Source organism: Ochotona curzoniae, unplaced genomic scaffold (genome assembly GCF_017591425.1).
Source record: "Ochotona curzoniae isolate NIBS_2020 unplaced genomic scaffold, NIBS_Ocur_1.0 scaffold_3208, whole genome shotgun sequence".
Taxonomy (NCBI): Eukaryota; Metazoa; Chordata; class Mammalia; order Lagomorpha; family Ochotonidae; genus Ochotona; species Ochotona curzoniae.
In genome coordinates, this window is record NW_024467106.1 from 5,604,132 (window position 1) to 5,616,006 (window position 11,875).

The 11,875-nt window shown below is 61.3% G+C and overlaps 1 protein-coding gene across 2 annotated transcripts in view; it reads left to right on the forward strand.

Annotated features, from left to right (window-relative positions):
- The window catches only part of NIBAN2 (niban apoptosis regulator 2), a 46,752-nt gene extending 35,513 nt beyond the window's left edge, over positions 1–11,239 (forward strand). For both annotated transcript variants that reach the window (XM_041004290.1, XM_041004289.1), the window contains 12 exons: positions 553–681; positions 1,510–1,615; positions 2,549–2,716; positions 6,255–6,370; positions 6,723–6,827; positions 6,923–7,085; positions 7,599–7,786; positions 8,034–8,189; positions 8,443–8,559; positions 8,698–8,805; positions 9,067–9,178; positions 9,477–11,239. In XM_041004290.1, coding sequence (XP_040860224.1) covers positions 553–681; positions 1,510–1,615; positions 2,549–2,716; positions 6,255–6,370; positions 6,723–6,827; positions 6,923–7,085; positions 7,599–7,786; positions 8,034–8,189; positions 8,443–8,559; positions 8,698–8,805; positions 9,067–9,178; positions 9,477–10,060 — 2,052 coding nt within the window. In that variant the 3' untranslated portion in view covers positions 10,061–11,239. The remainder of the gene's footprint in view (positions 1–552; positions 682–1,509; positions 1,616–2,548; positions 2,717–6,254; positions 6,371–6,722; positions 6,828–6,922; positions 7,086–7,598; positions 7,787–8,033; positions 8,190–8,442; positions 8,560–8,697; positions 8,806–9,066; positions 9,179–9,476) is intronic.
- Positions 11,240–11,875: the final 636 nt, after the last annotated feature.

Sequence of the window (11,875 nt, forward strand, 5' to 3'; positions counted from 1 at the left end):
CGGAGATGGTCACACAGACTCCTGAGTGATCAGGACCCTGGTGGTTCCTGGGTCAGAGGAACAGCCCTCCCAACCCTCCCTGGGACCCCAATTCATGGACAAATTTACAGGGAGTCTGAGGCTTGAACTGCACTGTGAGCATGAGCCAGGGCTCTGTAGCAGCAGCCATGCCTGCATGCAGGTGCAGCCCCTACACCCCTACCCAGATCTGGCTTGGAGCTGGTGTTGGGGGACTTTGCAGCTGCCTTCCTGCTGTTTTCATTCCCCGGTGGGGAGGCTGAGAACTGGGGCTTGGGACCTTGGCAGTCCTCAATGGTAGCAGGAATGGGTGGAGGGGACCTGTCCCCAGGTTACCTTGGTCCTAACCTGGCTCTGCCTCCTGGCCCCACCTCTGCCCTGCCCATACCCTGGATGTGCCTCACTCTTTACATCTGTCCTTGAGGTGAGATGCAGGCTAGCCTCAGAGGCCCAGGTCCTGCTGGCTGGGCCAGGGCGGGGTGGCGACTCTTTCCCCAGGCCATGTCTCCTCAGGGTGATGCTTCCCACCCACAGGTGCCGCTGGAAGAGCGGGTCATCTTCTCCGGGAACCTCTTCCAGTACCAGGAGGACAGCAAGAAATGGCGGAACCGCTTCAGCCTTGTGCCCCACAACTATGGGCTGGTGTTGTACGAGAACAAAGTGGTGAGGCCCCACCCAGAGCCCTCTTCCCCATCCCACTCCGATTCTTCCCTGGTGTGGCTGGGACTGTGGAAGACCTTCTGTCATCTTGGGGCCTGGGAAGCCCCTCTTGGTGGAGCTGCAGACACCAGATTTCATCCCTTATCTTTCTGTGTTAACATGGGGCAGCCTCACGCGCCCCGGGGTGTGGCTCACATCGGAATGCCCTGGAACCATCCCAGCAGTGTTTACCCCAGAATTTGAATCTAATGGCGGAGCCAAGAATGCACCTTCTAACCCTAGTTGGTCAAGGACCACTTTGCCCATCACTGCTGCAGGCAGGAAGTATCCTGAACAGTGACACCTGGTGGTGAGGAGCGGCATGGCAGCCCAGCTGTATGGGCTATTAGACATCCACTGTGCATGGAATCTTCCTCCAAAGGAGAGCTCAGCCCCTAGGGAGGTGGTGGAGGTTCTGGACAATGGTCAAAGGGCCTGGGGGCCCTGGGGGCCGATGCCTGTGTTCACATCCTATGTCTACTCCTTGGGCTGAGAACATTCTGTGCAATTGGTGACACTCAGCTCAATGGGGCTCAATGGATGACACACTTTCTGGAATTTTCTTGCTTTATCCTTAAGCAGTTCTGTAGATACAGGGACTGAAGTAGCAGGTTTAGGAATCTTATCCCCAGCATCCCAGGGCAGCAGCCAGGAGCCCGGGTTAACACTGTTGGGTCTGTCCTTTCTGGTCCCCAGGACTCTTGGCTTCCTTCTCTTTTCTCCTGCCAACCCATATAATCACAGAATTGGGGGCATGGTTTGGACTTGACAGTGTCTGTCATCCCTCTCCAGGCCTATGAACGTCAGGTACCACCCCGAGCCATCATCAACAGCGCTGGCTACAAAATCCTCACCTCCATGGACCAGTACCTGGAGCTCGTGGGCAATTCCTTACCAGGTAAAGACTCACTTGCTCCACTCCCCCCACCAGCCAAGATGCCCTGCATTCGTGGAAAGAGAGCAGTAGGGCCCAGAGCTGTGGACAGGTGCCAAGCACAGCCTGAGCCCTCTCGAAGGGGGCTGTCCCTGGGCCCAGGTGCACAGTGGGGACCTCCCCCTCCGTGCCCTACAGGTGCTGACCCCATGACCAGGCTGTGCATGCCCACGGATTGAACTCCCTGCTGTTCCTGAGCTCTTGAGGACCTCCCACAGTGGGAGGGGGTGGGGAGGCCAGTGACCCTACCCCAGTTGCCAAGAGTTGTTATCTCAGGTGGTCTGCTTCTACCCCTCCCTGGTTGAGGCTCCTTGAAGACCCCATGGGATTACTGTCTGCCTCTCAGCTGACCCCAGGGGCAGGAGCTGTGTCCCCCAGATAGGACTTGGACCACATGGTGGTGGTAGAGGCAGGAATTCCTGGGGGGCTCAGCTCCAGCTTCCGCTCTGTGCTGTTATTTCCAGATTGTGAACTGCAGTGCCGGTCCCGGCCCAGTATGGGGTGATCTTGTGGGATCTCAGATATCCACATGGACAAAGCAGAAATAGAGAGAGAAATTCCTTGGTGTTTATTTTGCTCCCCCCGCTCCACCCCACGTGCCTCTCTCCTCACATGGCCTCCACAACTAAAACTTAAAGGGAAACTCGAGAAAGTGGGACCGACTTGTGAACCCAGGAGCTATCACCTGTCTTGCTGATGCCTGGCCGTAGGAAGACAGAGCCTCGTCCAACAGGGCGGTGGACAGAGTCTGGGGTTTCTTTGGCCAGGCTGCAGGGCACTCCCGGTCACTCAGCTGGGCTTGTGCCTTGCCCTCAGCTGGACTGGGGGCTGGTTCCCTGCCATCTTCTGGCCCAGGGAAGCCAAGAAGGGCCCTGCCCAGCTGCTCTGTCTCCCCAGGGATCACATCCAAATCGGGCACCGCCCCCATCCTGAAGTGCCCCACCCAGTTCCCGCTAATTCTCTGGCACCCTTATGCCCGTCACTACTACTTCTGCATGATGACGGAAGCTGAGCAGGACAAGTGGCAGGCCGTGCTGCAGGACTGTGTGCGCCATTGCAACAACGGTGAGTGGGGAGCAGATGTAGGCGATGGGGTGGGTGGCACCTGCTCAGGTGTGCAATGGTGACCCTTGGTGGCTGAGTGCGGCATGGCAACCCTGCTGTATGAGCTGTTTCAGTGTCCTTCCTAGGTTTCTAAAAAACACCCTTGAGATTTCAACCTTCATTTTCTTCCTTTATGAAAACCATTACTTGAGGACCAATACTGGCAACAGCCAAGATTGGGCCAGGGTCTCCCACGTGGGTTCAGGGACCCAAGTACTTGTTGCCTTTGAGGATATGAAAAAAGAGGAAGGGGCCCGGCGCGGTGGCGCAAGTGGTTAAAGGTCCTCGCCTTGCACCCCCGGGATCCCATATGGGCGCCGGTTCTAGTCCCGGCAGCCCCGCTTCCCTTCCAGCTCCCTGCTTGTGGCCTGGGAAGGCAGTCGAGGACGGCCCAAAGCTTTGGGAACCTGCACCCGCGTGGGAGACCCGGAAGAGGCTCCTGGCTTCGGATCGGCGTGGTATCGGCCCGTTGCGCTCACTTGGGGAGTGAGTCATCGGACGGAAGATCTTCCTCTCTGTCTCTCCTCTCTGTATATCCGCCTTTCCAATGAAAAAATAATAAAAAAATAAATCTTTAAAAAAAAAGAAAAAAGAGGAAGAAGAAATTGGGAGTGAAACGGAAACGCAAACCAAGAGACTTCAATATGGGATGCAAGTCTTTTTTTAAAGATTCATTTGTGTATCTGAAGGGCAGAACTACAAAGAGAGAAAGAAAGAGCTCTCTTACCTCCCCAAGTGGCTGCAATGGCCAGGGCTCGGTCAGTCTGAAGCAAGAAGCCAGGATCTTCTGCATCTCCCATGTGGTGGCAGGGTTCTAAGTTCTTGAGCCATCTTTGCTTTCCCAGGGACATTAGCAGGAAGTGAATGGAGCAGCGGAGATTTGATCCAGCACCCACAGGGGAATGTCGGTGTAACAGGTTAAGCCGCTTGCTGCCTGACTTGCTGTGCCACAGTGTCACCCCAGGATGTAGTGGCTTACCCACTACGCCCAAGGCACACCCTGATGGGAACACTTTTATGTTGCTCAGGAAAAAAAAATGAGGAAATTATTCACAGAGATGTGTGATTGTTGGGCCCTGCATCCCCGAATCACAAAACCATGATTGTCATTCTGCTGCCTTCTCCCAGTGTGACATCAGGCGACCCCATGTGGCTCCTGGTGCCTCTGTAAAATGGGCACACGCACCCTGTGTCGGGGGGCTGTGTGGAAGAGTCGCAGGGGGAGGGCGCTGCTTGTATGCGCGGGTGAGGGTGACCCGCACCCACACACTCTCTCCTTTGTTCACAAGCTTTTTTATCTGCCGAAGGGCAGACTGGGATCCGGGCGGCAAGACAGGTTCCCCACCTTCATGCATCACAAGCTGGGCGTGGAGGTGGGGGGAGGCAGTGGGTCACAGCTGGGCCAGGTGCCCCTGGGGACCTTGCAGGCGTGCATGTTGGGGAGGTGGGCAGTTGTGGCAGCTTCCTCGAGGAGATGACAGCTCTGCACCCATAGTCGCAAAGGAGGTCGGGACCCCGGAGGAAGAGGGGCACTGAGGTGGCACCACCAGGTCCTGGGGTGGGGCAGGGCCTCCCGGGGCTCTCATGTGGCCCCAAGGCTCAGGATTATCTACCAAGCTGGTCACAGCCCTGTCCCGGAACCCTGCCTGGTGATCTGGCCTTGAGGAACACTCACCCCACCCCCACCCTGGGGGTACCAGCTGCACACTTTTTGGGGGAGGGATGACTTGACACCCGGCAGAGCTCTGCCTGCCCCACCTGAAGTCACCTCTGTCCCTCTGGAGTTGCCAGGCAGGAGGAGCCAGGCCTGCAGCTTGGGCCCTGCCCTGCCACCTGCAGCTGGGCCCTGCCCTGCCACCTGCAGCTGGGCCCTGCCCTGCCACCCACAAAGGGACTCCTGTTCCCAGCTCTCCTGGGGCTGTGGCTGGGGCCCCCACAACTCCCACCCCACCCCCAGCCCTGGCAGCTACACATGTTCCCTCCAGGTTCCCAGGGTGGGACTGAGCTGGCCTGGCAGGCTGGATGACCTCAGGCCAGGTGGGAGAGAGCTGGGGACATCCAGGGTGGAACCCCGTGTAACCCAAGCTCCAGAGAGCTGGCCTGGGGTGGGGTGACACCCAGCTGTGTCGTGGCTGGAGGCTGGGGTGGGGGGCAGCCCGAACCCTGGGTGCTGTGGGTGGGGCCAGGAGCATGTCCCGGCCAGGGTGGCACCGTCACCCGCATCCCCAGCCTCTCCTTTGCCCCCAGGACTGTGAGAAAGTTTTCTGCCAGCCGCCTGGGCCTGGAATCTGCGGAGCCTGGAATCGCTCATTCCAGGGGCTGCCAGGAAGTTGGGGGGGGGGAGTGGAGAAGCACGCCAAGCCGGGTGACGCCAGCTCAGCTCAGGCCCCCCTCACATCCTGCGTTCCCAGAGCAGCTGGGGGTGGCAGGAGGCTGGCCAAGTCCTCGGTCGGGGCTTGGAGGCAGGGGCATGGGGCGGAGGTCGAGGCCTGCTCTGCCTGCCTGGGGCCCCTCTGGCAGTTCCTGTCGCAGAGCCTGACTGGTGACCGGCAGGCCTGAGTGCTGGAGCAAGGAGATGCCTCCCTCCCAGGGGCTTCCCACGGGCCAGGAAACTGGGGACTCCACCACAGTGTATGAGTCTAGGGGCGGGGGCACCCCCAGTTTTTCTGTTACCCCAGGTGGGGTTGGAGGTGGAGAGCTCAGAGGGGACCCTTTGAATGGTCAGATTTAACAGATGAGCGCTCAGCTCAAGGGGGTTCCGAAGATCCAAGGCTGTGACCCCAAATTCCACCTTCTACCCCTCTGCAGGACAGGGGTGATGTGGGAGGGGCTTCATGTCCTGCATCATCAGGTTGCCACGCCCTCCTGGGAGTGTGTAGGGACCCCCCCTCTGCCGAGCCACCCTGCGGCCTGGCAGCGGGGATGCCTATGGCCAGCCAGGTGTGGAGAGGGACTTTTTCTCTGTGGGTGACTCAGCGTGTTGTGGGCACTGGGTTCTGGGGTGTGCACGCAGCCGGTTCCCCTTCTGTGGGCTCTGAGGACATCGTGGTCAGAGGCACATGGCCAGGGGAGCCGCCTGCTGCCCAGCTCCATGGTCTTCAACCACGTTTCCCCAGCCGGGTGTTGCAACTTCCTGCCTGCCAGCCCGCCCAGCTCTGAGGCTGGGGGTCCACGCCTTGGGCATCGGGTCCTCCCCCTTTCTGCCGGCCAGCGAGCTACAGTCAGTGTCCCTACAGCAGGGATAGGAAATGGTGTCTTCCAGTTGTCCTTAGGACCTTTCCATGTGGCTGTGGCATCTCTGCCGGGGCTGGTCCCCTGGCCCCCTGGTCCCCCAGCCCCTCCCCATGCAGCAGGTCTCCAGTGCTGGCAGGATATGAGGCAGGGTAAATTCTCACCTCACAGCTGTCACTCCAGGAGACTCACTGGTCCTGGTGTACAGGCTGCAGGCAGGATGGGTGGTGTGTGGCCGGCTCCCTTACTCCCCTGCTCTCCTGGTCAGGCATCCCTGAGGACTCCAAGGTGGAGGGTCCTGCATTCACAGACGCCATCCGCATGTACCGCCAGTCGAAGGAGCTGTACGGCACCTGGGAGATGCTGTGTGGGAACAAGGTGCAGGTGAGGCAAAGAGGGGGCGGGGCGGGGAGGAGCTTGTGAAGTCACCCTAAGGCTGGGAGGCCCCAGCTGGCCCAGGGATGGGGCTGTGGGCGCAGCAGGTTAGCAAGGTGTGGGGCTAAGCCCAGAGTGGACAGGTGGGGGCCTCCAGGGTGGGAGTTAGAGCTGCTGGATCCTGTGTTCAGTTACTGACCTGCCCGGGCTCAGGTGCAGGTGCAGTGAGGGTGGGGTGGAATGGGGGACATCGAGCCCAAGGCAAGCCCAGGGAATGCAGTGGGGGGCCTCGTGTGGCTGGGTTGGCTATGCCGGCCGGTGGTGCCTCAGCTGCAGCCCTTGCATGTGCTGCCGACTCCAGATCCTGAGCAACCTGGTGCTGGAGGAGCTGGGTCCTGAGCTGAAGGCGGAGCTCGCCCCACGGCTGAAGGGGAAACCGCAGGAGCGGCAGCGGCAATGGATTCAGGTTGGAGGGGACCCAGTGGAGCCAGTGCGGGTGGGGGTGGTGGCCCAGCACCCTTAGCCTCAGCCCTGACACTGCCATCCTGGCTGTGCCCACAGATCTCGGATGCCGTGTACCGCATGGTGTACGAGCAGGCCAAGGCAAGCTTCGAGGCCGTGCTGGCCAAGCTGCAGCAGGCCCGACCGGCCATGGAGGCCGTCATCCGTACTGACATGGACCAGGTCATCACCTCCAAGGAGCACCTGGCCAGCAAGATCCGAGGTAGGCTGGCCTCTGCCTTGCCCGGACAGCTGCGGCAGGGGAGTGGGGGGCCAGCAGCACTGTCCATGGGTCCTCTATGTGTCGCCATCTGTGAAAACTCCATGACCATGGGTGCCCTGCCCAGGCCTGAGTCAAGTCCTGTTGCACTGCAAGTTGCCCCAGCAGACAGCGGTTCAGCTCGGAGCTGACCTCTTCCAGGCCAGGGTCCATCCCCAGCTGTCCCCACTGAGGCCAGTCTTCCTGGCTGCCAGCTCTCCCAGCAGCGCCCCTAGCGGTGTCCCCGGTGGCAGACTGAGACCCAGGGAGCTGACATTTTGTGGAACAAAACAGCAGTCCTTGGGCAGGGCTGAGGGTGGACATCCCAATGGCCCCTGCCCACAGGGTGGCTGGAAGGGGCAGGGGTGGTGCAAGAGCCCCTGACAGGGTGATGCAGAGCCAAGCCATGCATTGTGGGGCCAAGGATGGCCTGGGCCGCCCTGAGCTGAGAGCTGGCCGGGGCTGCCCCGGGCGCAGCCTTCATTCTCCCCAAGGCGGAGGTGTGCGTGCGGAATCACGTTCAGCCCTACATCCCGTCCATCCTGGAGGCTCTCATGGTGCCCACGAGCCAGGGCTTCACCGAGGTGCGCGACGTCTTCTTCAAGGAGGTCACGGACATGAACCTGAACGTCATCAATGAGGGTGGTATCGACAAACTGGGCGAGGTGAGGCTGGGCTGCCAACGCCCCCAGGCAGGTGGTCAGAGAGAGAATGGCTGCTGGGGGTTGGAGCATGAGGCGAAGGGACAGGGAGGGGATGGCTGCCACCTGCTCGTTTCCAAACCCGGAGGCTTGCTGGGATAGAAGAGGATTTGATAGACAGGTGGGGTGCAGAGGTAGACCCCCAGGCAGCCGGCTGCCCCAGGCGGGCACTACCAGGGCTCGGGCACCACGCATGCACTCCTCCCCACAGTACATGGAGAAGCTGTCGCAGCTGGCCTACCACCCCCTGAAAATGCACAGCTGCTATGAGAAGATGGAGCCGCTGCGGCTGGACGGGCTGCAGCAGCGCTTCGACGTGTCCAGCACGGCTGTGTTCAAGCAGCGAGCCCAGATCCACATGCGAGAGGTGAGCCCGGGTGCCACCCCACACCATGCTCACCTCGCCAGCCCCGGCTCAGCCCAGCCCTTCCTTCTCTACTGAGGACAACGGCACCTCTGCCCACCAGGCTGATTCAGGCTCATTTTGCAGGGTTTGGCTTGTCAGCCTTCTTCTAGGAGGGGGAGCTCTGCGCCCCCGCCTTAGCAAGCTTGGGGGTGGGCTGAGGGGTTGGGGTCCCTCCAGGGGCATCATGTGCCTCCCCACATTCTGTGCCCTGCAGCAAATGGACAATGCAGTGTACACCTTCGAGACCCTCCTGCACCAAGAGCTGGGCAAGGGGCCCACCAAGGAGGAGCTCTGCAAGGCCATCCAGCGCATCCTGGAGCGCGTGCTCAAGGTCAGACGCTGCCTCCCTCCGGTCCCTGCTCACTACCACCTGCGCCTGGGCATCCCCGTGTACGGCTAGGCTACCTGTTCCCCGGGCTGCTGGAGCCCGCTGAGCCCAGACCCCGCCCCGTGCCCTCTCCCCCTGCAGAAATACGACTATGACAGCAGCACGGTGCGCAAAAAGTTCTTCCGCGAGGCCCTGCTGCAGATTGCCATCCCCTTCCTGCTGAAGAAGCTGGCACCCACCTGCAAGTCGGTGAGCACTGTGGGGCGGGGCCGGGGAGGAGCCTGGAGCCCAGGGCGGGGCTGGGGAGGAGCCTGGCACCCCAGGGCGGGGCCGGGGGAGGAGCCTGGAGCCCAGGGCGGGGCCGGGGAGGAGCCTGGAGCCCCGGGGCGGGACCTGGGGAGGAGCCTGGAGCCCAAGGGCGGGACCTGGGGGGTTGCACAGACCCTCCCTCTATAACGTCAGGTTTCCGTGCCCTGACCTGCCGTCTCTCCACTCCCCATACCCTGACAGGAACTCCCACGGTTCCAGGAGCTGATCTTCGAGGACTTTGCCCGGTTCATCCTGGTGGAGAACACATATGAGGAGGTGGTGCTGCAGACGGTCTTGAAGGACATCCTGCAGGGTGAGCTCTGGTCCCGCCCCCGAGAGCGGCTGCTGCGGAGGGCACACAAGGGTCCACAGACCAGCCAGAGGTGGCATCAGCCCAGGGTCAGCTATTGTGGCCCCAGGAGGGTGGCACCCTGTGTCTAGTCCTCGACTCTGCAGGGTCGGCCATCACCACCTTAAAGTCACGGTGCTACATGCAGTGTGCAGGGGTGAGGCTTGGCCTGAGTCACCCCAATCCCAGATAACCCTTGGCGGGGTGGAGGGTTTGGGAGGGGCTACCAGAGCCCCCTGACCCCTGGCCTGTGACCCCACAGCCGTGAAGGAGGCCGCGGTGCAGAGGAAACACAACCTGTACCGGGACAGCATGGTCATGCACAACAGCGATCCCAACCTGCACCTGCTGGCTGAGGGTGCGCCCATCGACTGGGGTGAGGAGTACGGCGATGGCGGCGGCAGCCCCGGAGCCGATGGCATTCCAGATTCAGCCACGCTCTCGGAGAAGCGGCGGCGTGCCAAGCAGGTGGTCTCCGTGGTCCAAGATGAGGAGGCGGGGTTGCCCTTCGAGGCTGGCTCTGAGCCAGTGACCCCTGCGTCCCCGGACAGTGTCACTGAGCTCCGCGGCCTGTTGGCCCGAGATTTGCAGGCTGAGAGTCCCCCACCAGCCAGCCCCCTGCCCAACGGGGCCCCCGCTCAGGAGAGCCCTCAACCCACAGCGGCCCCCGAGGCCTCCTCCCCACCCCCTTCACCCCCTGACCATCTGCCAACTGGGAAGGCTGTGGACTCTGATCCCCCCAAGCCAAGCGACCGGGAGACGGGTGAGCAGGTGGCCAGTCCCGGCAGTCGTCCCCCTATCCACACCACCACGGAGGACAGTACCGTGGTGCAGACTGAGTTCTAAGTTGATGACCCCCTAACTTCTGTTGGACATAGCCTTGGGGCGGCATGGGGGCGCCCTCTGTGCGGCACTGGCAGCTCGGGGGAGGGGAGCCCCACTCTGTGCCTTGTGGGTGAGGCAGGGCGGGCACCCCCAGCCCCTCTCCAGGGTGCGGCGCCCCTTCTCTGCTCCTCTAGCGCTTTGGGATGATCTTGGATGCAGGGTCTGGGTTTTGGGTTTTCCTCCTTGCTCTGCGGCCGAGGACACCTCTTCCTACTCCACGGCTCCTCCCTCACGGGTCTCACCATCCTTCCTGGAGGAGGGAGACAGAAGCATCTGGAAGTCTGTGCAGTTGGCAGGCAGGAGAGGGCGGGCCATGGCACACCATCCCTCCCTCCCCTGCTGTCTCCACTGTCCCAGCTGGGCCAGGGTCAGATTCAAGGTTGAGGAGAGCTGGGCCAGGGCCTGGGTCCCTGGGTGCCTCACAGAGGGAGTGCAGCAGTGGGGTGGGGGGAGGGCTGAGCTGAGCTGAGGCAGGCCGGGCAGTGCTGTCTGTGGCAGGAAGTGTCCTGATGGCCTCTGGGTGGCTGTCGGAGGGTGAGTGAGCCTGAGGGGGATCTAGAGCAGCAGCCTCGCACATGCCCCTCCCCCTCTCCCTGCCCAGCCTGGCCCCTCCCCACTCTGTTCCTATCTCTTTTGCACCTGTGGCAGACCACACGACTTGGGGGTGTAGGGGTGACTTCTGTCCACCTCTGAGGGACTCTGCCTGCTTGAGGGAGTTGCCCATAGCACTCTAAGATGCCCCTGAGGACTGGGGGTCATAAGCCATGCCAGGCCTCTGACTCGCCGGAAGGTGCCAGACCCCTCCGCAAATGTCCTGGGGTCAAAGGAGGCTTGGCCTACTGTGCCTTCCTCAGCTTCTTTTCCTGAGTGTGAAGGTCAAGTCCACTTGAGTTTGACACCTGCTTGGGGAGCCCTTCTTCAAGCCCCAGGGGGTCCCTGCCCTAGCCCTGCCCCCTGTAACTCCTAGCCCTGCCCCCAGGCTGGGGCTCTAGACCCACAGGAATGGCTGGTGCCTGGAGGACATTGTCCCACGATGCCCCCACCTCCTGTGCCTTGGGGTCTTTAGTCCTCCCTGTATCTTACTGGGAATACTACGCAAACTGTTGTAGCTTCTACTAATCAATAAATGCTTTATTTAAAGCCGGTGGCCTGCTCTAGTGTTGGAAGGGCGTGGGCAGCAGGGCCTCCGGACTCATCCTTGACTCAGTCCCTCCAGGTCCACCAGCCAACGCCTTAAATGGTCCCATTTTCTGGGGTTCCCAGAAGACCCACGTCTGAAGTCCTGGAGTTTGTGGGTGACCAGGCTCCTACTGCAGCCCCTGGCCTCTCAGCCAGACCCCCAAGTGCTGCGCTACACATGAACATGGCTGCAGGGTTGCCCTGGGACCCCTGCCACTCACAGCCAGCCCAGTGCACTCTTTCTTAAAGGCTTTATTCATTTAGAAAGCCAGAGTTGGGGTCGGGGGTTGGGGATCTTCTGTCTGTTAGTTCACTGGGCCAGGCTGAAATCATGGATGCGGGGGACCAAACACTTAGGCCCTCTTTCCTGCCCTTCCCAGGCAAGGAGCTGGAGCGGAAGTGGCGCGGCCAGCCAGGGTGTTGTCCCCAGCTGCGCATGCTGTTTTGTAGCTCCTGCTTGTGTGCGGACGCCCATGGAGCCCTTGCTTCGGGCTGTGGGCTGGCACCTCCTGGTACTGCCCTCAGCATTTCAGCAGGTGTGAACTGAGGCCCAGGAAGGGGGTTCTTGGACACAGGGAAGTCCCCTTGTCCTTGGGG